Source organism: Urtica dioica, chromosome 3 (assembly GCF_054948205.1).
Source record: "Urtica dioica subsp. dioica isolate 48M chromosome 3, U.dioica_male_clone48M_v1_H2, whole genome shotgun sequence".
Lineage (NCBI taxonomy): Eukaryota > Viridiplantae > Streptophyta > Magnoliopsida > Rosales > Urticaceae > Urtica > Urtica dioica.
This window is the reverse complement of record NC_142758.1, coordinates 27161157-27184948: the sequence shown is the minus strand read 5'-3', so window position 1 is coordinate 27184948 and position 23792 is coordinate 27161157. Positions and strand designations below refer to the sequence as shown.

General features: G+C 37.2%; 1 protein-coding gene across 1 annotated transcript; it reads right to left on the bottom strand.

Moving 5' to 3' along the window:
* Window positions 1–13960: 13960 nt before the first annotated feature.
* On the bottom strand, window positions 13961–14344 carry LOC149402527 (uncharacterized). The gene is made up of 2 exons (XM_089608417.1): window positions 14201–14344; window positions 13961–14149 (listed from the first exon to the last, which is right to left on the bottom strand). Exons 1-2 carry the CDS (start codon window positions 14342–14344, stop codon window positions 13961–13963), a joined length of 333 nt encoding a protein of 110 aa, XP_089464543.1.
* Between the last annotated feature and the right edge of the window lie 9448 nt (window positions 14345–23792).

The following is a 23792-nucleotide window of genomic DNA, read 5'->3' as shown; positions in this document are numbered from 1 at the left end:
TTTAATGAATATTTTAATTGATGCTATTTAGAATATGAGCACAAAGATTTAAAAAAAAATATTACATTTACCTTTGGGTGCGAAATTGTCGCACCCAAATATGAAGGGTAGGGTATTTTGGGTGCGAATTTCTTACTTTCTGGTTGATCTGTAATTTCTTGATCAATTAATCATATGCTTCCACATTTCAATGGTATTTGTGGATCCTGCTAAGATACGGATAGTTTTCAAGGATCGGCATATTGGTGCGCTTGCATGGTGGAAGCCGTCACGTTCACTACTTATGGCTTTGGGGAACAAAAGATTAATAAGAAATTCTAGAGACGAAGAATCATAATCACGATTTATTTATCAAATTGAGTTTTATTCATATTATGGAATATTTCAATTTAGTTTTTTTTCCCAATTTATTTCTACCTTGATGAATATTAATAAATTCTTTATCAAAGATGTACGAAGGAGCCATAACATTATTTTAAAATAAATTAACCAATTAATATCTATAGTTACCACGTGCTACACACGTTTTACATCTTAGTGTGTATATACACATTCAGATATATATATATATATATATATATATATATATATATATATATTACATATACTTGAACGTCAAGTTCTGTAAGCTTTTATAATATGATTTTCTTTTTTGGTACAAAATACCCAATTCAAACTAAATGTTTAGCAAAATAGCAAAAATTTCATATGTTACTGGATTCTAGCCACTTATAATGTAAAAAACTACTAATATATGTAACTATTTATAAAATAAATAATCTAAACGTCCATAATTTTAATCCACATCACTTTTTGTACATATATCAAATAGGTTCAATATTTGTTGGAAATGATCTAGGGTTAAGAAAATATTTAACGCTTCGAGCAAGCGGCGGAATTTAAAAATTTTCTTTAAAACAAGTAAAACGTTTTTAATAACCTAGACAAAGAGCAAGTATATATAAATAAAACCATAAATGAGCATTATCCTTTGAGAAGCTTGAACGTTGAGAAGCCTTAGGGTGGTTGAAACGTTCTTCTCCCCTCGCAGCACGTCTCTCTTCTTTCCTCGGGAACTCGAGCAACCACGAAAGTTTCTATCACAATAATCACTCGAGAAAGAAAGGAATTAGTGTGTGGGCACTTGTAAACACGACGACTCAAGAACAAGTCTAAGAGTCAAAGTGCTAAAACACTAGGTCAAATGTGGACCTAGGTGCCTAAACAAAAACGAAAAGAACTTAGAGAGAGAAAGAGAGAGGGGCGGCCAAGTCTAGAGAGAGAAGCTCTCAATCTCTAAAACTTTGGAATGAATAAAATGAGAGGAATGAGGTCTCTATTTATAGGGGAGGGATTAGCTTCATAAAGGTAGTTTCCTCTTCTCTATAGAATATCACATATTCATGAGCAAATCTTATTTCCTCTTTTCTACCCATGTTGGATGTCCATGACATGTCATGCAAGTCCTTGGATTTATTTCCTCATTTGTTCTCTCTTAGTTGGCCGAAATATGTATTCCTTCTAGAAGCAATTTGTTTCCTCTTTTTCTTTTGGCAAGTATCTACATACTTCAAGGCAAAAAACAATCTCATTCACACTATGGCATGCACAATTTTTTTTTTCTCTCTTTCCCTTGGGTTGGACGGCCAAAAGGGCTTCTAGAAGGTGTTTCTAGATTTTTCTTCATTTGTTCATGACAATATAAGAAAAGCCCAATAAAAATTTTCAATTAAAATTCTATGAAATGAAATTAATCCTCAATGCTTAATTAACTTGTTATGGCCGAGTTATAATATGTCATCATATGAAAATGTCAAATAATTTAGTGACATTCATTTCATCCTATGTCAAAAAAGACAGAAATACCCTTTTGACAATTTTCGTAAAACTTGTCTCGTTCTTGTTTTGACTTACCTTCTAATTTAACTATTCCTACTCGATATGATTTGTGACAGTGACCTCATGGATCCAAATGAACAAAGCTTGAGCTAAAATACTTAGACTCAAAAGTTCACAAACCTTTTCCAAGTTTAGCTTAATGTCAACTGACTCCACTAAAGAGTTGACACTGAGAATCTCTCGGTTCAAATGAATTTGTTTTCTACTCAAGAACTCAACTAAATTGTGACGAGTGGATCCACTGAATATTATCTATGTTTACCCTTCATTAATATCATCAGATAGTCGGGATTTACAAAATTACCATTTTAGCCTTCTAGTTGTTCTTTCCTCAACTCCTTTGTCGCTTGTGAATAAAACTATAATGAGTTTTCACTCGGTACAAACCTCGCTTGAAGATTGAGCGTTGAGGAGCTTTTGGATTGGTTGAATTGCTCGTCTCCCGACTTAGCTTGTCTCCTTCGTGTCTTCTTGAATTCGAGCAAGCACGACAGTTTCTACCACTAGAGTGTTCGAGCTTGGATTTGATTTAGTGTGTTGGCACTTTACACAATGACCTAAGAACTAGTCTTAGAGCCAAAGAGCTAATACAAAACGCTAGGTCTTATGAGAACCTAGGTGCCAAAACAAAAGAGCAAGAAGAAGAGAGGGAGAGCGAGGCTACACGGCCAAACGTGAGAGAGAAAGGCTCACCAAAAACTTGTTTCAACATTGTGAATGTGGTGTGGTATTTATAGTAGAAGGGATTACCTTGAATCAATGCAAAAGATGCAATTTCCACTTTTCTATTATGGCTGAATATCACATATTCATGGGCACAATATTTGTTTCTCATTCCTATCATAATAATACCAAGGGTGGAAATTTTTTTCCCTTTTCTCTATTTGGTCGTGTGACACATAGCCTTGTGCTATAAATTTGTTTCCTCTTTTTCTTTTTGGAAAATATCTTCATACATCAATGTACAAAATAGCTTCCCTCTTTATTTGATGGAGGCCACGAAATACATCATTTAGAACATGCTTCTAGATGTTTCTTTATTTGTACAAGACAATACAAGAAATGCCCATGTAGAATTTTCACATAAAATCCCATAAAATGAAATTCAAGCCTCAAGGCCCAATTCTCAATGTTGGCCGTGTGGATCCATTACATTGTCATCATATGACGATGTCCAAAATCTTATTTTGACATTTATACCATCTTATGTCCTTAATGGACAAAATTATCCTTAGAGAATCTTTGTAAACTTCGTCTAGTTCAACACTTGAACTTGTTTAGCTACTAGTCTAACAAATCCTACTCTAATGACTTGTTCACAAACCTTTTCCAAGTTCTAACTTAATGTCAACTGAGTCCACTAAAGAGTTGACACTGAAAATCTCTTGGTTCAAATGAATATATTTTCTACTCAAAATTCTACTTAATCGTGATGAGTGGATCCATTGAATATTATCTATGTTTACCCTTCATGAATATCATCAACTAGATGGGATTTATAAAATTACCAGTTTACCCTTCTAGTTGTTATTTCCTCAACTCCTTTATCACTTGTGAATAAGTTAGAAACAATGTGATGAGAAGCGAACAAGTCATATCGATTCATCCAAAAGAGTCATGACTCAATTTGGACACTGGCCAGTTCATTTATTCACATTCCAAAGAACAAATCATGAGGTGATATACATTGTATTTCAGCAATCTTGTACATGAATTCCATATCTATGAGATCTTCACAAAGTTGTTCATGACATCTGCATAACTTAGTACTTCATCAATAGGTCTTTTCTATATCACATAGTGAATCTATAACTCTGACTTTCTCAATGAGAGTATGTAAGCTAGGAAGTGACATGTCTTATTTGCATTTCAGGATTTAGGTAAACATGATGCAATAATACATACATAGTGATTTTGAGATAGAAGAGGTTAAATGGTTTCTTCTTACATTGTCTCTAGAAGTGCACTGGTCAATTCGGTATCTTCAGAAGATACCTAGGAAGAACTATAGAGTCTTAAACTCTCTATGTCTCATATCCAGACATCATAGGTTCTCCTAACAATCATATTGAGATCAATAGTCCTTTGATCCTTAGATTGTGAATATACCGTTTTAAGAAAACCATGAAGAGTTTGTTCATGCAAATATGTATTTGACTCTTCATTTGTTGTTAGGTTTGTTTAAGGAATAAAGACTAAGGTTTATCATAAAGCTTCAAATAAACAATGAAGAACGAATGAAAGTTTCAACTCTTTATTAATTATTCAGCAGTTACAAGCAAGAGTCTTTGTGAGTCTTTGTGAGACTTTATTACATCAAATGCATTAATTATTCAGTAGTTACTACTACGCTTCTTGTGGGCATCAATGCCAACACAATAAATTAATATTATAGGAATTTCAAGTGGGCTAATATCCACCTACAACCCACGTAATGGGCCTAGGATAGACATGAGTTAACGATTTTTTATTCAGATTCAATCAAATTATTATTTTTAATATGCTTACTATGGCTTCAAACTTTATTACTTTGCTTTGATTTTTTTTAAAGCTATTACTACATGTTTTCTACTTAAAGATTGAATTGGATATTAGTTTTATCAAATTCAAAATATTTTTTTTTTATTATTTTCAAATTACTATGCAGACTTGTTTTAACTGATTATACTTAATTTCAAAACTGCAATTGAGACACTTAGTACGGATGTTTCGTTTATAGTTTCAGTTCAAAAATTTTAACACTCTTTAGTATTATGTGTATTCTATTTAAACAGCTTGTTTTCATAATTTTAGGATCAATGTTGTTTGTTCTTCGAGTGTTTTAAAATCAGTGCGCAAATCTAATTATACAAGTTAACCATAATTTTTAAGTATTTATTATATTTGCCTTATTTTCTGTTTTTCAAAAATGATTTTGAGTCCGTCGTTTCAGAAATATTTTGTCAAATTAATATTTCCTATTTATTGGAATTTTTATAGATATTTCCTCAGACGTTAAATTTTTCCAAAATTATATGGTTAGGGGTATCTTAGAAATTTTGCACTAGGTCTTGTTTCTGAGATTCTTCGGCAGCCTATTACTGCTCACCGAAGTATTTTATTTTTTTTAGTGGGTAAACCATATGCCTATCTTTTACGGTTAGGTTTGGAGCCGTATAGTACTCTTAAGCCATCCACGATCAACGATCATATTTTCCGAATCAAAGGTGAGAATAATCTCACTGTAACACTGATTAGTTCAAAAACAATTATACGAGCATGCATTATGTGTATATATATATATATATGTGTGTTTGATATGATTATTTTATAGTTAGTATTTGATATTATAGTTACATGTGCTATGTGATGAATGTTGTTAAGGTGTGCTTTGAAAGTTACCTTGTGTGTTTGTCGTGGTTGAGTGCTATAGGCTTATTGATAATATCCATGTTCATGAATTATTTTATATTTATGTCATCTATTTGGTGACGTAAATCTCAAAGTAAAAAGGTAAAGATAAGCAAGGGAGTCGTCACAAGAAGTATTAAGGAGAAGTTTCCCAAGCTGAGGTCCAAATGGGAAAAATTTTCAGACCGAGGCCCTAATGAGAATTTTTCTGAAAAATTATAAGTTTAAAAGATTAAATGAAACTATGAGAAGTTGCATCATCCTAGCTTTTTTCCAAAGTATAAACTGAAATAGGTACTGCCACCCTAGGGACACCCCGATCTAAAAGAAATTAGAAGAGAAAGCTTAAGTCACACTATTATTTTAAAATATTAATAAGTCGAGCTCGGTTGCTCGTCGGTTGAACGATACCAGAGTCTTCCAAGATGTAATCTCCTGAAGGATATAGATCAAGGTGCGGGTCAACTCTTTTGTCACTAATTACTCCAACGAGGTATCGAAATAATTCTTTCTTTGTTTGGGAAGTGGTATGAACAAATTTTTCAACTCTGGGAGAGAGGATAAGCGTCCACACCTATGGGAGAGGGGCTACCGAATTTCCAAGAATGGGATTGTGCTCGTATTGGATGATTTTTGCCTTAACCTAGGTCCCCTATTTATAGCTTTCTAGTTTACCCCAAATAGAATATGCACTTTCCTGATTTTCATTGATCTTATTCTAATTAATATGAGATATTTATTTTATGAATAGAACAAATCAAATATCTTCTTAATATTTTAATAAATAGAAAATCCAGATCATATCTGATATTTATTTACTTCTCACATTATAATATATTAATCAACTAATTGATTTATATCGAATATCTAATAAATAACATAATTAATTCATTATTTATTTCTCACAATAAGAGAAACTATTCTTTATATAGAACAGTAGAGAATATCTCAATGATCCTCTTAATAAATAACATAATTAATATATTATTTGCTTCTCACAATAAGATATAATATACTATAAATAGAATAGTAGAGAATATCTCAATGATACTCTCATAAATAATTACTAGACTAAATACTCACCAAATTGGATCATATTTAATATATAATATTTATTTCCTTCTTGAGATTAGCCCCAATCATATTGGGCTGTGATCAAACAAATCCAAAACCGATGTACAATGTTATACACACATACCACAAGCCCCGTTGAGCCTTGTAGGCTGATTAAAATTACTCTTTTACAAGGCCATTTAAATCTAAGTGATATTTCAAAGTTACTTAACAAGTAATAACTTATTTCTAAAGTACCATATAATGAATGCGAAAGATATAGCAACCAAGTTGCAATAGTGTGTGAGTAATCAATTATATAATTACTACGAGTATCTCCCATCTTTATCGACGCCACCTTGGGGACTATAGACCTGGTAACTGAAGCTCCCAGGAATCCGAATAATGAGATGAAATCTCTATTTTCTCTTATTCATTCGATTCATCAATCTCGGTGTCACACCACAAGATGAGCCGAGACTGCACTCTTGTTGTTACTATAATTATATTTTACTCGATGTTTATGAGCGTCCATTGATATAGTCAGTTCATGAGCTCAATTCTTCAAGTTTAACTCGTATCGAGAAAGGTCAATTATTTCATTATACCTTTTCTTGATACATATGAGTCCTAAGCATCGTTGCTTCCACTAGGAAAGATTTTTTTTAACGTATTTACTACTAAAACTGCGCTCATATCATATCCCGCATTCCCAATAAAAAAATATGTAGGCATGTTCAAGTAGCCATTAACGAATGACTCAAAGAAATCGGCAATACAACCTAGAAGTCTATGACCACTTCAGGATTTAGATTAAGTCTTACTGCAATCATCATATCGACTTTGGTTAGTGTGTCGGAATGGTACTTAAACGACACATCAACAACCAAAGTCTGGTCTGGTTGTACACATATCAACTGTGTAGAATGCATCCCCCAAGTGATCAACCTTTCACTTGTGTTCCACATATGTGATTTTTGATCCAGCTATCTAGACGTGGATCAATCACCGACCATGTTTTAGTTCGCTCCCCGAACTTACATGCGCAACATGTAATTCAGTTTAATACGGAGGCTATGGATGATAGTTGTTATTGATTCTAACTAAAAACAACCAACCAATCAATAATGCTAATAAGGTAAACTTTCTATTGTATTCAGTAACTATCTTCAGTGGATAATGATCCTAACATTACCGTCTAAGCCGTGACGGGACTAGGAACCATCGGTGTTAGAGATGCCGCGACACCAGCCATTTCGACACGCTTGAAAAGCTAAGAGATTTAGGCCTATTGATTGAGATAAAGGCCGGTCGTGGTACAAGTGACTTAGACCACAAGAAAAAATAGAGATGGCAAAGGTCTTTAAGAAAGAATTGATGATGTAGGTTCTAGTTTATGTGGTCTATGTTGGCGGAGGAGCTCCCGACAATGATGATGTCATGTATGTACACCAAAACAAATTTTGTAGAAGACTCAGTAAAGTGGAGGAAGAGTGAGCTGTTAGCGTGGAAATCGAGAAAGCCAAATTGACGAGCCATAGGCCGAGCTTCTCGAACCATGCCCGTGGTGCTTGCTTTAGTCCATAGAGTGCTTTGTGAATACGACAAACATGATTTTGCTTTGAGGAGTCCTCAAAGCCGGGTTGCTGCACCATATAGAGTGCCTCATTAATGGTGCAATTTAAAAATGCGCTATTGACGTTGAGTTGGCTTGTGTCCAAACCAAGGGATAGATAAAATAATAAGCACTGCTCGAATAGTCATTTGTTTGACTACTAGAGAGAATGTAATAGTGAAGTTGAGATCGGCAACTTGGTTGAACCCTTTTGAAAATGAGTGAGCTTTGAGACGAGCAACACTCCCATCAACAGGCTTCTTGACACGATACCCACTTTGAGCCAATGACGCGACGGTTGGTCGATGCTTCAACTAGAGCCTAAGTGTCGTTGTTGCGAAGAGCAACACAACTCTTCATTCATCTCTTTGGACCACCCTAGGGATTGAGTGGTATCTGCAAGTGATTGAGGCTCATACAGTTCATTAGACGAGGATATAGAGGTGAAAACCTTCGGCTTGAAAACACTAGTCTTGGATCGAGTGGTCATGACGTGGCTGTTGAGCTGCGTGTGAGGCGTCGATGGATGTGGCTGATCAACCTGGACCTCTATACACGGATAGGAAGCAATAACGTATTCACAAACATCAACATCAGTAGATAAGAGATATACATAAAGCAGTGGAAAAGCAAGAGTCGTATTCTCAGAGGCAGATCCATCGTTTGACAAAGGAATTGGGGGGTGGGTTAAAGGGTAGAGGGTAGTAGAGAGTGGGGATGGACCAAGAGAAGTTGAGGATGAGGAAAGAGTTGAGTCACTTGCTTGTTACTTAAGTCGGTGGGTATTTGAGAAATATAAAGGTGGTTTCACAAAAGGAGACATATCTTAAGATGTAGAGATGGTTTTGAGAGTCGATGCACATGTAGCCCTTGAGTTGGTTGCTATAACCAGTGAATGTACATTGCTAAGATCCAAAATGAAATTTGTGAGTGTTGTAGCAACAAATATGTGGATAACAAGAGCAACCGAAAAATTTGAGAAAGGAATAGTTGGGTTTTACATTGTAGAGGACCTCGAGATGGCTTTGGAGCTTGAGAGACCATGTTGGGAGGCCATTGACCAAGAAGACACTTGTGGTAAAGGTATCTTCCAAAAATCGCAGTGGTAGGTTAGATTGACGAAGGAGGGTGAAACTAGATTCAACAACGTGCCAGCATTTACCTTCGGCATTTTATTCCGTCGTGTCAGGGCATGTCAATTTGTGAAGAATCCAGTGTTTAAAAAAAGGGATGGAGTGACTGATATTGTAGAGGATAAACTTTTGAATCTCTCGACTTGTAAATTCACGTTTAATAAATGAGCTTTAGTTTGTGACAATAAAATTCTTGAATGAATTATTGTCGTATAAGTTTTCCGAATTAATTTAAATTATTTTAAGGTAATGGAAATTTTTTGAATAAATAAAGGATTCATTGAGTTCGTCTCAAATAATAAATTATTTTCCGAAGAAATATTCCGGAATTTAATTTAAGAAATAAATTCTCAAGGACGAGAATTATTTCCGTGAAACCTTAAACATATTTGACTTCATCGAGAACGAACGAGAAAATTCTCGGTTTAATCATATAATTAAAATCCGTTCGATCACGGATTTAATTATATAATTATGTGATGAAGGATATAATTGTAACAACATTCAGGACTCATTTAAAATGAATTTAAAAGGTGGGGTCAGTTTGAGATTGAGAAAGGAAAGAAGGATTTAATGAATAATTTAGGAAAACTTATTCATATAATAGGCTTCTTTTTCTCTCTCTCTTCTCCTCACTTCTTCGAATTTCTTCTTCTTGCGCGCGATAACCTGCAAAACAGAGCAAAGGAAAAAAAAATTCGGCAAGAACAACAACACGTATAATCAACCCGGCCATCATCATCATCACTCATATTCATCTTCTTCTCCTTCTTCTCCCTAGCGCGCCACAAGCCTGTGTCTGTGCACCATCACCGCACGCTCCGGCGAGGAGGAACGACTGCCATGAGCTCATCGGGGACGCCGACCGAGAATCACCATCGGGAAAAGAGAGAGGGAGCAATTGGTTTTGAAGTTAGGGTTTGAGATGGAAATTTGGGGTTTTTTATTAACTTGAAGAATTTCATGAAATTGGTTTGATTGGGTGGTTGATTGAGCTCGGTTTGTGATGTTTACTGCTCGGTTTGGAAGTCGTATCTTTGAAGTTTCTTGGATTTGCCCAAAATTGCTTAAGCTAGGGTTCATAAATTTTAGATTTGAGGGTTTAATGATTCTGAAATGTATTGATTTCTTGGATTAATTTTGTTACTCAGATTTGTGATTGAAACTGATTCCTCAAGGTTCTTTTTGAATTATTGGAGTGATTTGGAATTTTGGTTGGTTGAAACTTGTTTGAACAGCCTCTGTAAATTGACGTGGACAGTTCAGTAGTGATATATTTTTTATTTATTGATATTTTTCATGTATATTAGACCTTATGAGGTTTCTAAAAAGTCCAAGAATGTGTAATTCCCATTAAGAGTTGAGTGAGATATGAATTTTTGAAAACAGGGTTTCAAAGCTAGAAAAATTTGTAATTATGGTTTGATTTGTGGACTGTTTTGGCCGTGGGTTTTTTTTTTTCTGGCCTTGTGTGTGTGTTTGTGAATGTTGTTGTGTGATGATTTGAAAGGTTAACGAGGTTTTCCAAGTTTCGTTGTGCTCGTCCGAAGATTTTTTGACAAGTTTAATGACTTTGTGACATGTTGATTCGTTGATATTATTGGCTTATTTTTTGTGTTTGGTCGTGTTGGCTCGGCTGGAATTTAAGTTGAATCTCATGTTTGTCTTCGAAACTCGGCCGAACAATGTTTAAAAGTAATTAAACCTGAGAATTTCGCTACGTGTCATTTTATTCGAATTTGGTGAATATGAGAATAAAGATTTGAGAATTGACTTGTTTTTTTTAGCTCGGTTTGGATTGGGAAATAATTTTTTTTAGCTCGATTTCAGTTTCGGATTCGGAAATGAAGAATCGATGTTCGTTATTTGATGTTTGAGCTATGGTTCGTTATTGTCGAGTTTGAATATTTCTCGGGTCTCAATGAAAGACCGAGAATTCGAGTTCTACGTTTCGAGTTCGAGATTGGATATTGTGTTTGACTCGATGCTCATTTTTCTGAATTTTGCAGCTTGTTTACATATTGGATCGGGACGAGCGACAGCCGACGGAATTGAACGTATCGAAGCTGAGACTTAGAGAATTCATAAAAAGAGTGATCTCGATCTCACTCGTGAGTTGTTTATCGCTTTGTAGTGTTAAACTTCAAGTTAGACTTTTATGATTTTGATTTATATTACATTATTGTTAATTATTTACTAAAAGACGTTCGAGAATTTAGTTTCAGTGAATTATTTTAGAATTCTCGGCTGTATGATTCGTATTATTTATTTATTTTAAGACTCGTTGAAAATATTTCGTTGAACTTTTATTTCGTACGATTTCTTCGGTAAGAACACGTACGAGTCTTAAATAAGTTTAATTTCTAAAAACCCGAGAAATAAGTAAATTAAATTCTCGAACCCCCTAACCGAGTCGCAACGAATCCCGACAACGAACCTTAAACTCTTCAACATCTTCCGAACCAAATACTAATGAAGTTTCAACTTCGTATTCTAGTTCTCTCAATGCTTCAGGACGTGCTAAGAGTCTCGAGGAGCGTGTAAAGCAAGAAAACTCCGGAAGTCAACAAGTTTTTCGACGAACTAGTCCAGGTAAGTGTGTAGACCTAAGTCAACTATATACAAAGGTAATAACTCTGTTTATGTGCATTATTATGTGTTAGTAAACCAGAGTAGGAAAAGCCTTAAAAACGAATAATCTCAAAGATTAAAGCTTCGGCCGCTTTTCCTGAAAACTTAGCTCGGGTTCGCCCGATAAGTTCAAACATAAGATTTGTAAAACACAGCCTCTGTTAAGTGATATAATCATCCCTTAAGTTCTGCGCTTGACCCGTTAGAACGGGGGATACAGGAGAGCCGTGTTTAACTCTCGGATTTGAATCGAGGGTAGAAATACCGGGAGTCACGTCCCGAGTCTTCAACTTAAAACACTAACGAGCATAAAAAGGCGAATGAAATCTCTTTCAGGGTTTATCCCGAGTCGCTCTCCTGTAACTAGCATAGGTGTGTACTTTGAGTTCTGCAGAGTACCCAAACTTTAAAGAACTGTTGTGTCAATGGTACCAAAATAAAGAGAACCCTGACGGGCTATGTGGGCCTGGGGGATGGCGCTGAGTACTCATAAATTGGGGAGTCGACAGAGAGTCGTACCCGACTTTGTTGCCAGGCTATGAGGGTCTGAGGGATGTACCTTGACGGGCTATGTGGGACTCGAAACCTAGAACCCAAATTCTCAGTCTTTCATTGAGACCATAGAAATTTCCAAGCTCGAAAATAACAAACCATAACTCAAACATCAAATAACGAACATCAATTCCTCAATTAATCCACACTTTCCAAATCTGAAACCGAAATCGAACATTAAACACCAACATCACTTCAAACCATATCAACCAAACCAAATTATTTCCGAATCCAAACAGAGCTAACAAAAAAAAACAGGTCAATTCTCAAATCTCTATTCTCATATTCACCAAATTCAAATCAAAATAACACGTAACGAAATTCTCAGATTTGATTACTTTTAAATATTGTTCGACTGAGTTCTGAAGAAAAAAACGAGATTCAACTTAAATTCCGGCCGAGCCAACACGACAAAACACAACAAATAAGCCAACAATATCAATTAACCAACATGTCACAAAGTAATTAAACTTGTCAAAAAAACTCTCCGACCGATCACTACGAAACTCGGAAAACCTCGTTAACCTTTCAAGTCATCATCGAATCATCACACAACAACATTCACAAGCATACACACACGGCTAGAAAAAAAAACCCCACAACCAACTAGCCCACGGCCAAAACAATCCACAAATCAAACCATAATTCCAAATTTTTCCAGCTTTGAAACCCTGTTTTCAAAATTCATATCTCACTCAACTCATAATGGAATTACACATTCTAGGACTTTTTTGAAACCTCGTAAGGTCTACTAAACAGGAAAAATATCAAAGAAATCAAAACTAAATCGGTACTGAACTGTCCACGTCAATATACAGAGGTTGTTCAAACAAGTTCAAGCCAACCTAAATTCCAAATCGCTTTAAAAATCCAAAAACAACCTTGAGGAATCAGTTTCAATCACAAATCCAAGTAACAAAATCAATCCAAGAAATCAATACATTTCAGAATCATCAAACCCCAAAATCCAAAAATTTTGAACCCTAGCTTAAGCAATTTCAGCCAAATCCAAGTAAATTCAAAGAAACCACCTCCAATCTACCAATTCAAGCAATAAACATCACAAACCGAGCTTAATTAAAAACCCCCAGATTTCTGTCTCAAAGTGTAACTTCAAAATCCAATTCGGGTAAGAAATTCTCTTACCTTGATTCCGTGATTTTCATACTTCCCCATGCTCCCTCTCTCTTTTCCCGGTGGTGATTATCGGTCGGCGTCCCCGGTGAGCTCGCGGTGGTCGTTCCTCCTCGCCGGAGCGCACGGAGATGGTGCTCGGACACGGGCTGGTAGCGCACTAGGGAGAAGAAGGTGACCGAACGGATTTTAATTATATGATTAAACCGATAATTTTCTCGTTCATTCTCGATTAATTCAAATATGTTTAAGATTTCTCGGAAATAATTCTCGTCCTTGAGAATTTATTTCTTAAATTAAATTCCAGAATATTTCTTCGAAAAATAATTTATTATTCGAGACGAACGCAATAAATCCTTTATTTATTCCAAAATTTTCCATTACCTTAAAATAATTTAAATTAATTCGGTAAACTTATACGACCATAATTTATTCAAGAATTTGATTGTAACAAACGGAAGCTCGTTTATTAAACGTGAATTTACACGCCGAGAGATTCAAAAGTTTATCCTTTACAATCCCTACCCCCTTAAAAGAGTTTCTTCCTCGAAACTTAGAACAGAGTAGGGTACTTCTTTTGCATCTCACTCTCGAGCTCCCAGGTATCTTTTTCTACAGCGTGTGTCTTCCACAACACCTTGACCAAAGGGATGGTCTTGTTTCTCAAAACTTCATCCTTGCGATCAAGAATTGCCACGGCTGGCTCTTCATATCTGACTTCATGACAGATCTCAATCTCTTGCTTTTGCAAAACATGCGAAGGGTCAGACACGTACTTTCATATTATGAATACGTGAAACACATCGTGGAGGTTGGACATGGACGGTGGTAACGCCAAGCGATAAGCTGTCTTGCCTACACGCTCAAGGATCTCATACAGTCCAACATAGCTCGGACTGAGCTTCCCTTTGTTTCCAAAACTCATAACACCTCGCATAGGTGAGATATTCAGAAAAACTTTCTCTCCTGCCTCAAACTCTAAAGGCCTCTACTCCTGTCTGCATAGTTTTTCTGACGACCTTGGGACGTCTTGATTCAAGCTTGGATTCTATTAATCGCTTTAGTGGTCTGCTCTAGCATTTCAGGTCCAATAAACTTGCTCTCACCAGCTTCATCCCGGTAAACTGGAGAGCGACGCTTCCTCCCATACAAAGCTTCGTATGGCGCTATGCCAATGGTCGCTTGGTAGCTGTTATTGCACGAGAACTCAAGTAGCGGAAGGTAAAGACTCCACAAGCCCTGGAAGTCTAACACACAAGCTCGGAGAATATCTTCCAATACTTGGATCGTTCGTTCCATTTGACCATTGGTTTGTGGGTGAAAAGTGTTGGAATCGATCTAGGGTTTAAGAAAAAGTTTAACGCTTCGTTAAGCGGTGGAATTTTAAAAATTTTCTTTTTAAGTAAAACTAGTTTTTACTAACCTAGACAAGAGCATGTACATGTAAATAAAAACTAATATGAGCTATTAAAGTTACTAACCTTTCTTGAAGCTTGAACCTTGTAGAAGCTTTTGGAAAGTTGCAACGCTCGTCTCCCCTCGCAGCACGTCTCTCTTCCTTTCCTCGGCTCCTCGAGCAACCACGAAAGTTTCTATCACTAAATCACTCGAAAAGAAGGAATCAGTGAGTGGGCACTTTTAAACACTACGACTTGAGAACGAGTCTCGAAGTCGCAGAGCTAAACGCTAGGTCAAGTGAGGACCTAGGTGCCAAAACAAGAAAAATCGAAAATAAAATAGAAAGAGAGAGAGAGAGGATTTCGGCCACCACAAGGTCTAGAGAGAGAAGCTCTCAATCTCTAACTTATGTGGAATGAATAGAATGAGAGGAATGAGGGTCCTATTTATAGGAGAAGGGTTGGCCTTGGAAAGAAGTAGTTTCCTCTTATTTTCCAAGCCTTTATGAGGAAATCTTATTTCCCCTTTTTCCCTTGCTTTACACGTCCAACATGTGCTTCAATAAGCCTTGGATTTGTTTCCTCATTTAGTTTGTCTCTCTCTTTCCCTTGTGTTGGCCGAACTTATGCTTTCCTCATAGAGGAAATTTGTTTCCTCTTTTTCTTTTGGCAAGTATCTTGATACATTTATGCACAAAATAATTTCTCTTTCCCTTGGGTATTTGGGCGCCCATTTCACATCTAGAAGGAGCTTCTAGAAGCTTCTTCATTTGTTCATGACAACATGTGAAAGGCCCATTAAGAATTTTCAATAAAATTCTTATGAAATGAAATTAATTCACAAGGCCCAATCAATCATATTATGGCCGAGTGACATTAAGTCATCAAATGAACTTGTCAAAATTTATTGACATCCATTTCATCCTTATGTCTCAAAAGACAAAATTACCCTTTTCACTATTTTCGTTCTTGTTTTGACTTAGCTTCCAGTTTAACTATTCCTATCGATGTGATTCGTGACAGTGACCTCATGGACCCAAATGAACAAAGCTTTAGCTAAACACTTGGACTCAAAAGTTCACAAACCTTTTCCAAGTTTAGCTTAATGCCAACTGACTCCACTAAAGAGCTGACACTGAAAATCTCTCGGTTCAAATGAATTTATTTTCTACTCAAGAATTCGACCTAATTATGATGAGCGGATCCACTGAATATTATCTATGTTTACCCTTCATGAATGTCATCAGCTAGTCGGGATTTACTAAATTACCATTTTACCCTTCTAGCTGTTATTTCCTCAACTCCTTTGTCGCTTGTGAATAAGTTAGAAACAATGTATTGACGATGAGCTAACAAGTCACATTGTTTCATCCAAAAGAGTCAGGACTCAATTTGGACACTGGCCAGTTCATTTATTCACACTCCAAGGAACAAAGCATGAGGTGACATACATTGCATTTCAGCAATCTTGTACATGAATTCCATATCTATGAGAACTTCACAAAGTTACTCATGACAGACTCACAACTTAGTACCTCACCAATAGGCCTTGTTCGGAATCACATAGTGAGTCCGAACTTTGACTTTCTCAAATGAGAATACTAAGGTGTGAAATGGCATGTCTCATTTCAGGATTAAGGTAAGCATGATGCAATTCATACATAGTGACTTCGAGACATAAGAGGTTAAATGGTTTGTTCTTATCTTGTCTCTAGAAGTGCACTGGTCAATTCAGTACCTTCGGAAGATACCTAGAAGAACTATAGAGTTCCTAACTCTCAATGCCTCATAACCAGACATCATAGATTCTTCTAACAATCATACTGAGGTCAATAGTCCTTTGACCCTAAGATTGCGAATATATCGTTTTAAGCAAACTACGAAGAGTTTGTTCATGCAAATCTACATTTGTCTCTTCGTAAGTTGTTAAGTTTGTTTATGGACTAAAAGACTATGGTTTTATCATAAAGCTTCAGACAAGGAAGATTGAATGAACGTTTCAACTTTATTAATGAATGAATAGGCAATTACAAGCAAGAGTCTTCATGAGACTTTATTACATCAAATGTTCAAAATAAAGACTACAACTCTTCTTGTGGGCACCATTGACAACAAACTCCCACTTGACTCAAAGAAGGTGTGTGTAGTCCTTCATGCCTAATCCCTCACGATGTTGGTCGAAGACCTTGTTCGCTAGGGCCTTGGTGAATGGATCTGCGAGGTTGTCCACCGTTGAGATCTTCTTCACTTCCACGTCTCCGCGCTGCACGATCTCTCGAATCAAATGGTATTTCCTCTCAATATGCTTAGATCGCTTATGGCTTCTAGGTTCCTTTGAGTTAGCGACAGCCCCACTATTATCACAATAAAGGGTCATGGGCTCGTCGACGTTTGGAACAATTTCCAAATACTTAAGGAACTTTCTAAGCCATACAGCCTCTTTGGATGCTTCACAAGCAGCCACATATTCTGCTTCCATTGTGGAGTCAGCAATGCAAGATTGCTTAATACTTCTCCACACAACAGCTCCACCATTAAGGATGAACACAGATCCCGAAGTGGATTTCCTGGAATCCTTATCCGCTTGAAAATCGGAGTCGGTATATCCCGTCATAGTCAGGTCAGTACCTGAGTATGTAAGCATCAAGTTCCTAGTTCTTCGAAGATACTTAAGAACATGCTTAACAGCAATCCAGTGCTCGGGTCCAGGGTTGGATTGGAAACGGCTAACTACGCCAACGGCGAAACAGATGTCAGGTCTAGTGCAAAGCATAGCATACATAAGGCTTCCTACGGCAGAGGCGTAAGGAATTTTCCTCATGTCTTCAATCTCTTGTGCAGTCTTGGGAGACTGGTCCTTAGAGAGTGAAACTCCATGCCTAAAGGATGTTTGACCCCTCTTGCAGTCTTGCATCGAGAAGCGATCCATCACCTTATCAATATAAGACGCTTGAGAGAGCGACAGGGTCTGGTTTTTCCTATCTCGAAAGATTTGGATCCCCAGAATGTACGCGGCTTCTCCTAGATCCTTCATATCGAATTGTTTTGCCAGCCAGACCTTAACCTCAGATAACTTACCCACGTCATTACCAATGAGTAGTATATCATCGACATATAGTACCAGAAACACAACTTTACCTTCGTGTATTAACTTGTAAACACAAGGCTCATCTATCGACTGTTCAAAGCCAAAGCTTTTTACAGTTTCATCGAATCTAATATTCCATGACCTAGATGCTTGCTTTAGTCCATAAATGGATTTAAGCAACTCACAAACCTTGGCCTCTTGACCTTTATCCACGAAACCGTCTGGTTGAGCCATGTAAATGCGCTCGTCAAGATTGCCATTCAGAAAGGCTGTCTTGACATCCATTTGCCAGATCTCATAGTCGAGAGCTGCAGCTATGGATAGGAGTATGCGGATGGATTTAAGCATCGCGACTGGCGAGAAGGTTTCTTCATAGTCAATCCCTTCTTGTTGGGTATAACCCTTCGCCACAAGTCGTGCTTTGAACGTCTCGACGTTCCCATCAGGACCCCTTTTCTTCTTGTATATCCACTTACACCCTACGGGTTTAATCCCTTCAGGAAGGTCTACAAGTTTCCAGACTTTGTTGACATACATCGAGTGCATTTCAACTTTCATGGCGTCAAGCCAAAGGTTTGATTCAGAACAAGCCATTGCTTGGCTATAGGAAACAGGGTCATCCATGTCGGAGACGGCTACAAGAGAGTCTCCATAAGACATGTACCTGTCAGGCTTTTGAGTAGCCCTCCCACTACGTCGAAGTACTACTTGACGAGATTCTGATGAGTTAGGTTGTGTTTCAGTTGGGGTAAGAACAGTTCTTACAGATGAGGTAGAAGCTTCCTCACCCAACTTTTCTTCAAGCACAATTTTGCTTCTAGGTTTCGCATCATTCATAAAGTCCTCCTCAAGGAAACGAGCATTCGTGCTAACGAAAGTCTTATCGTCCTCGGGACTATAGAAAATGAAACCTTTGGTTTCCTTTGGATATCCTACAAACAGGCACAATTCTGACCTACTAGCCAACTTGCTAGTCTTTTGCCTTAGCACATGTGCAGGGCAACCCCAAATTCGGATGTGGCCCAAACTTACTTTACGGCCAGTCCATCTTTCATAAGGAGTACCAGGAACCGTTTTAGACGGAACTTGGTTCAGAATGTAAGCGGCTGTTTCGAGGGCATATCCCCAAAAGGAAAGCGGGAGTGATGAGTAACTCATCATCGATCTAACCATCTCCATAAGAGTTCGGTTTCTTCTCTCTGACACTCCGTTTTGTTGAGGTGTGCCAGGTGCGGTAAGCTGAGAAGCAATACCTTCTTCTTTAAGAAAGTCGTCGAACTCTCCAGACATATACTCACCACCTCGATCAGATCGAAGGGTTTTGATCACTTTGCCAGTTTGCTTTTCCACTAAAGCCCTAAAGACCTTAAATACGTTAAAGGTCTCGGATTTGTGTTTAAGCAAATAGACAAACCCATATCTTGAGTAATCATCAGTGAAGGTAACGAAGTATTCGTATCCTCCACGTGCCTGTTGGTTGAGCGGACCACATACATCAGAATGTATTAGTTCCAGCAACTCAGTGGCTCTTCGACCCTTATCGGAGAAAGGTCGCTTAGTCATTTTTCCTTCTATACAGGATTCACAAGTAGGTAGTGAGCCTATTGCAGAGGCTTGGAGTGGACCATCCCTCACAAGTCTCTTAATCCTATCTAGACTGATATGACCAAGTCTTAAGTGCCAGAGGTATGTTGATTTTGTTAGATCGGAGGATTCAGAAGGTTTGATCCTCTTTGGCTCCCTAATTAGATCATTATCTATTTCGGTGTCTAAAAGAGAAGGTTGGGTGGGATAGATGTAGAAAAGAGCATTCTTCATACATGCATCAGTGACAAAAGAATTATCAGGAAACGAAATACGAATTCCATTCTTAATGAACTTTAAACAATAATCTTGCTCTAGAAGACGAGCAACGGATATTAAGTTCTTCCCAAAGGTAGGAACAAAATAAACATTATTCAAGTTTAAAGTGCGGTCTTCAAAAGACAACGTCACGGATCCCACAGCCTTCGCAGACACCAGGCTCCCATCACCCCATTTGAAACAGAACTCGCCTTCCTCTAAGCTTTTGGTTTTCTTGAAACCATTCAAGGAACAACAAATATGGTTAGTAGCAGCGGAGTCAAGAATCCACGTTGATACATTATCAGCTACTAAACATGCTTCGGTAACTAGTACAATACAATGTTCCTTTGCTTTGAGATAGGCAGGACAGTTCTTTTTATCGGCTTTGTAAGGTCTGTTCTTAGTTCCAGAGGCGGAGGCTTTTTGCTCAGTAGCATGTGCCTCTCCTTGATTCCTCTTTCTCTTAGTGAGACCTACAGCAGTGTGAAGTTCCTCCATAAGCTTGGTAACAGTGTACTCTAGCTTGTTAATGGAGTAGTTCATCATGGAGGTATCAAGAGATGCGGGGAGAGTTTCTAAGATCACATCTATGACATTCTTCCCATCAATCTCAGATCCTAGAATTTCCATTTTACTCAGATGACTAATGATCAATATCATAAAGTCTCCAACAGGAGTCCTAGCCTTCATGCGACAGTTCATAAACTGTCGGACTGCTTGTTGCCTTGTTTGACGCCTTTGCCCTCCAAACATCTCAAGGAGATTGTAGAGCATGTTAGCGGCAGTCTCGATGTCACGATGTTGCTCTTTCAGCATATTGTTCATAGATGCCAAGATATAGCACCTCACAATCTCATCGGATCGAAGCCAGACCGCTAAGGCGTCATTGTCCTCTTGAGTTGAATCATCATTCGTCAGAGGAGGACACGGGGTGGTGAGTACCCATTTGTGCTTGTTAACGGTAGGTATTATGTCGAGGTTACATTTCGAATCAACGTAGTTTTCGTTTTCGAGTTTATTCGAGGAAAGAAAGATTGAGAGATGTTTGAGAGACATATTGCCTATTTGAGTTGAAACAAGTTTATGATTAGTCTTTGGTTTAGGATTTAAGTTTCATTAAGACTTTTGTAAAATCCAAAGGTGTTATGAACGAAATGACACTTTACTCCTTCGAGGGAAGGCCGCAACGAGTCTCCTTTCATAAGTAAATGACTCATCATTAATGCATAGCCAAGATGTCAATACATCAATTTTGACTAGCCACCTTGTAAATTGGTTTGATCACTCACATCCTTTCGCAGGGCCTCGAGGGAGGATTACTAGGGATCGAGTCTAAGTGTGTAACCAACCACTTAGTCCAAAAGATTGACTTTGAAAAACAATCCGCCGAGGGGAGGTCTTGTCATCATCGTCTCACTCTCGGACGTAGCTCATTGAGCAATGATCAGAGCAAAGCGCCCTTGAGTACTCTCATTTAAGAGAGGGCCACGAGGGTGACTCTTAGTCCGGCGACACTTGCACTTTTCATTAGTGTTGGGGATCGTGGGTTACAAACAACAAGTATAACCCTCCCACTTAGTTTTTGGAGTTGGTTCATCGACTCTTTTAAGTTCGGAAACAAATTTCCTAGTTAGAGAGCGACAGAGCGGACAACTAGAAGAGAATCCTAGATCGACATGTTCAGAGCAGTATTAGTGCATAAAGGCACAAGGGACATACTCGATCTTTTCCTATTTTCTATTTCGGGAAAGTGCGTGAGGGAAGTGTGAACTTCAACTCACTCGAACACTTGAAAGTTTGAGATTACACATCTTTTTATTTTTCGGCTTTGTCTAAAAGAGACCTCCCACTCAAAATTTCAAGAGCATATAGATTTTGAACATATGTGATATAGATATAGTTTTGAAAACATTTTGAAAACTTATTTGATTTGGATGACAAAATATTTTCAAGTTTGAAAGTGAAAACGGTTTTTCAAAATTCAAACTAGTTTTGTAAAAATTCAATTTCAATTAATCTTTCAAAAATCAAAACTTTTAATCTTTACACATCATGTTTATAATCATATGAAAAACATTTTTGCTCAAGAAAATTTTCTCATTAGAGTTCTACAACTCATGGTAGTGGGGTTTGAAAATCCGGATTTCTAAAAAACTGGAGTTTCAGACAGCCGCGCACCTCGGAGTAAAATCGCCATATCTGGCGGCTCCGATGTCCTTTTGAGCCGAAACCGGTGGCATTGGACAGAGGACATACAGAGCTTTAATTTGATTCAAGAATCATTAAATTTCGATTTCTGAGCAGAGAGTTATGCCGCTTTTAATGCGGGTTTACATTCCAGCTCGAAGAAAAAGAAATAAATTAAAGCTTCGTCCTTTTAGGTGCGAAAAAGAATCGAGTGTAACGGAACGTTTTAAGATGTTGTTTAAAGCTTTTATTTGTGTTTTATTAGCAGGGTAATAACATAGAATAAAAGAAATAACAACATGCATAAAACGATTCAAGTAAATAAACGAAACTAGCAAGAAAATAAAACTAGTCACAAAATTTACTCGAAAATTCTCAAACCTTTAAAACACGTTTTTCAATATAAAAAATTAAAAACTTTTAGAACTGATTCTAATGTGTTTTAACATCATCCCAAACTCATAGAAAATCAACATGGTTTTTAATTTAAAGGCATGAGCAATAAATTAAAAAAAAATCTAAGATTACAAATCTAACTTGTCACAAAATTAGTAAACTTTCGAAAACGATTTTCAAGCTCATAATTTAAAACATGCACATGCATTCCTTTGACCATAGCTCTGATACCATTTGTTGGAATCGATCTAGGGTTTAAGAAAAAGTTTAACGCTTCGTTAAGCGGCGGAATTTTAAAAATTTTCTTTTTAAGTAAAACTAGTTTTTACTAACCTAGACAAGAGCATGTACATGTAAATAAAAACTAATATGAGCTATTAAAGTTACTAACCTTTCTTGAAGCTTGAACCTTGTAGAAGCTTTTGGAAAGTTGCAACGCTCGTCTCCCCTCGCAGCACGTCTCTCTTCCTTTCCTCGGCTCCTCGAGCAACCACGAAAGTTTCTATCACTAAATCACTCGAAAAGAAGGAATCAGTGAGTGGGCACTTTTAAACACTACGACTTGAGAACGAGTCTCGAAGTCGCAGAGCTAAACGCTAGGTCAAGTGAGGACCTAGGTGCCAAAACAAGAAAAATCGAAAATAAAATAGAAAGAGAGAGAGAGAGGATTTCGGCCACCACAAGGTCTAGAGAGAGAAGCTCTCAATCTCTAACTTATGTGGAATGAATAGAATGAGAGGAATGAGGGTCCTATTTATAGGAGAAGGGTTGGCCTTGGAAAGAAGTAGTTTCCTCTTATTTTCCAAGCCTTTATGAGGAAATCTTATTTCCCCTTTTTCCCTTGCTTTACACGTCCAACATGTGCTTCAATAAGCCTTGGATTTGTTTCCTCATTTAGTTTGTCTCTCTCTTTCCCTTGTGTTGGCCGAACTTATGCTTTCCTCATAGAGGAAATTTGTTTCCTCTTTTTCTTTTGGCAAGTATCTTGATACATTTATGCACAAAATAATTTCTCTTTCCCTTGGGTATTTGGGCGCCCATTTCACATCTAGAAGGAGCTTCTAGAAGCTTCTTCATTTGTTCATGACAACATGTGAAAGGCCCATTAAGAATTTTCAATAAAATTCTTATTAAATGAAATTAATTCACAAGGCCCAATTAATCATATTATGGCCGAGTGACATTAAGTCATCAAATGAACTTGTCAAAATTTATTGACATCCATTTCATCCTTATGTCTCAAAAGACAAAATTACCCTTTTCACTATTTTCGTTCTTGTTTTGACTTAGCTTCCAGTTTAACTATTCCTATCGATGTGATTCGTGACAGTGACCTCATGGACCCAAATGAACAAAGCTTTAGCTAAACACTTGGACTCAAAAGTTCACAAACCTTTTCCAAGTTTAGCTTAATGCCAACTGACTCCACTAAAGAGCTGACACTGAAAATCTCTCGGTTCAAATGAATTTAT

Excerpts from the sequence above, each read along its gene's own strand:
- LOC149402527 (XM_089608417.1), bottom strand. The coding sequence starts at position 14,344 with ATGCGAGGTGTTATGAGTTTTGGAAACAAAGGGAAGCTCAGTCCGAGC. Across the intron at positions 14,150-14,200 it reads ACCTCCACGATGTGTTTCAC|CAAGAGATTGAGATCTGTCA; the intron begins GTATTCATAATA and ends GTTTTGCAAAAG.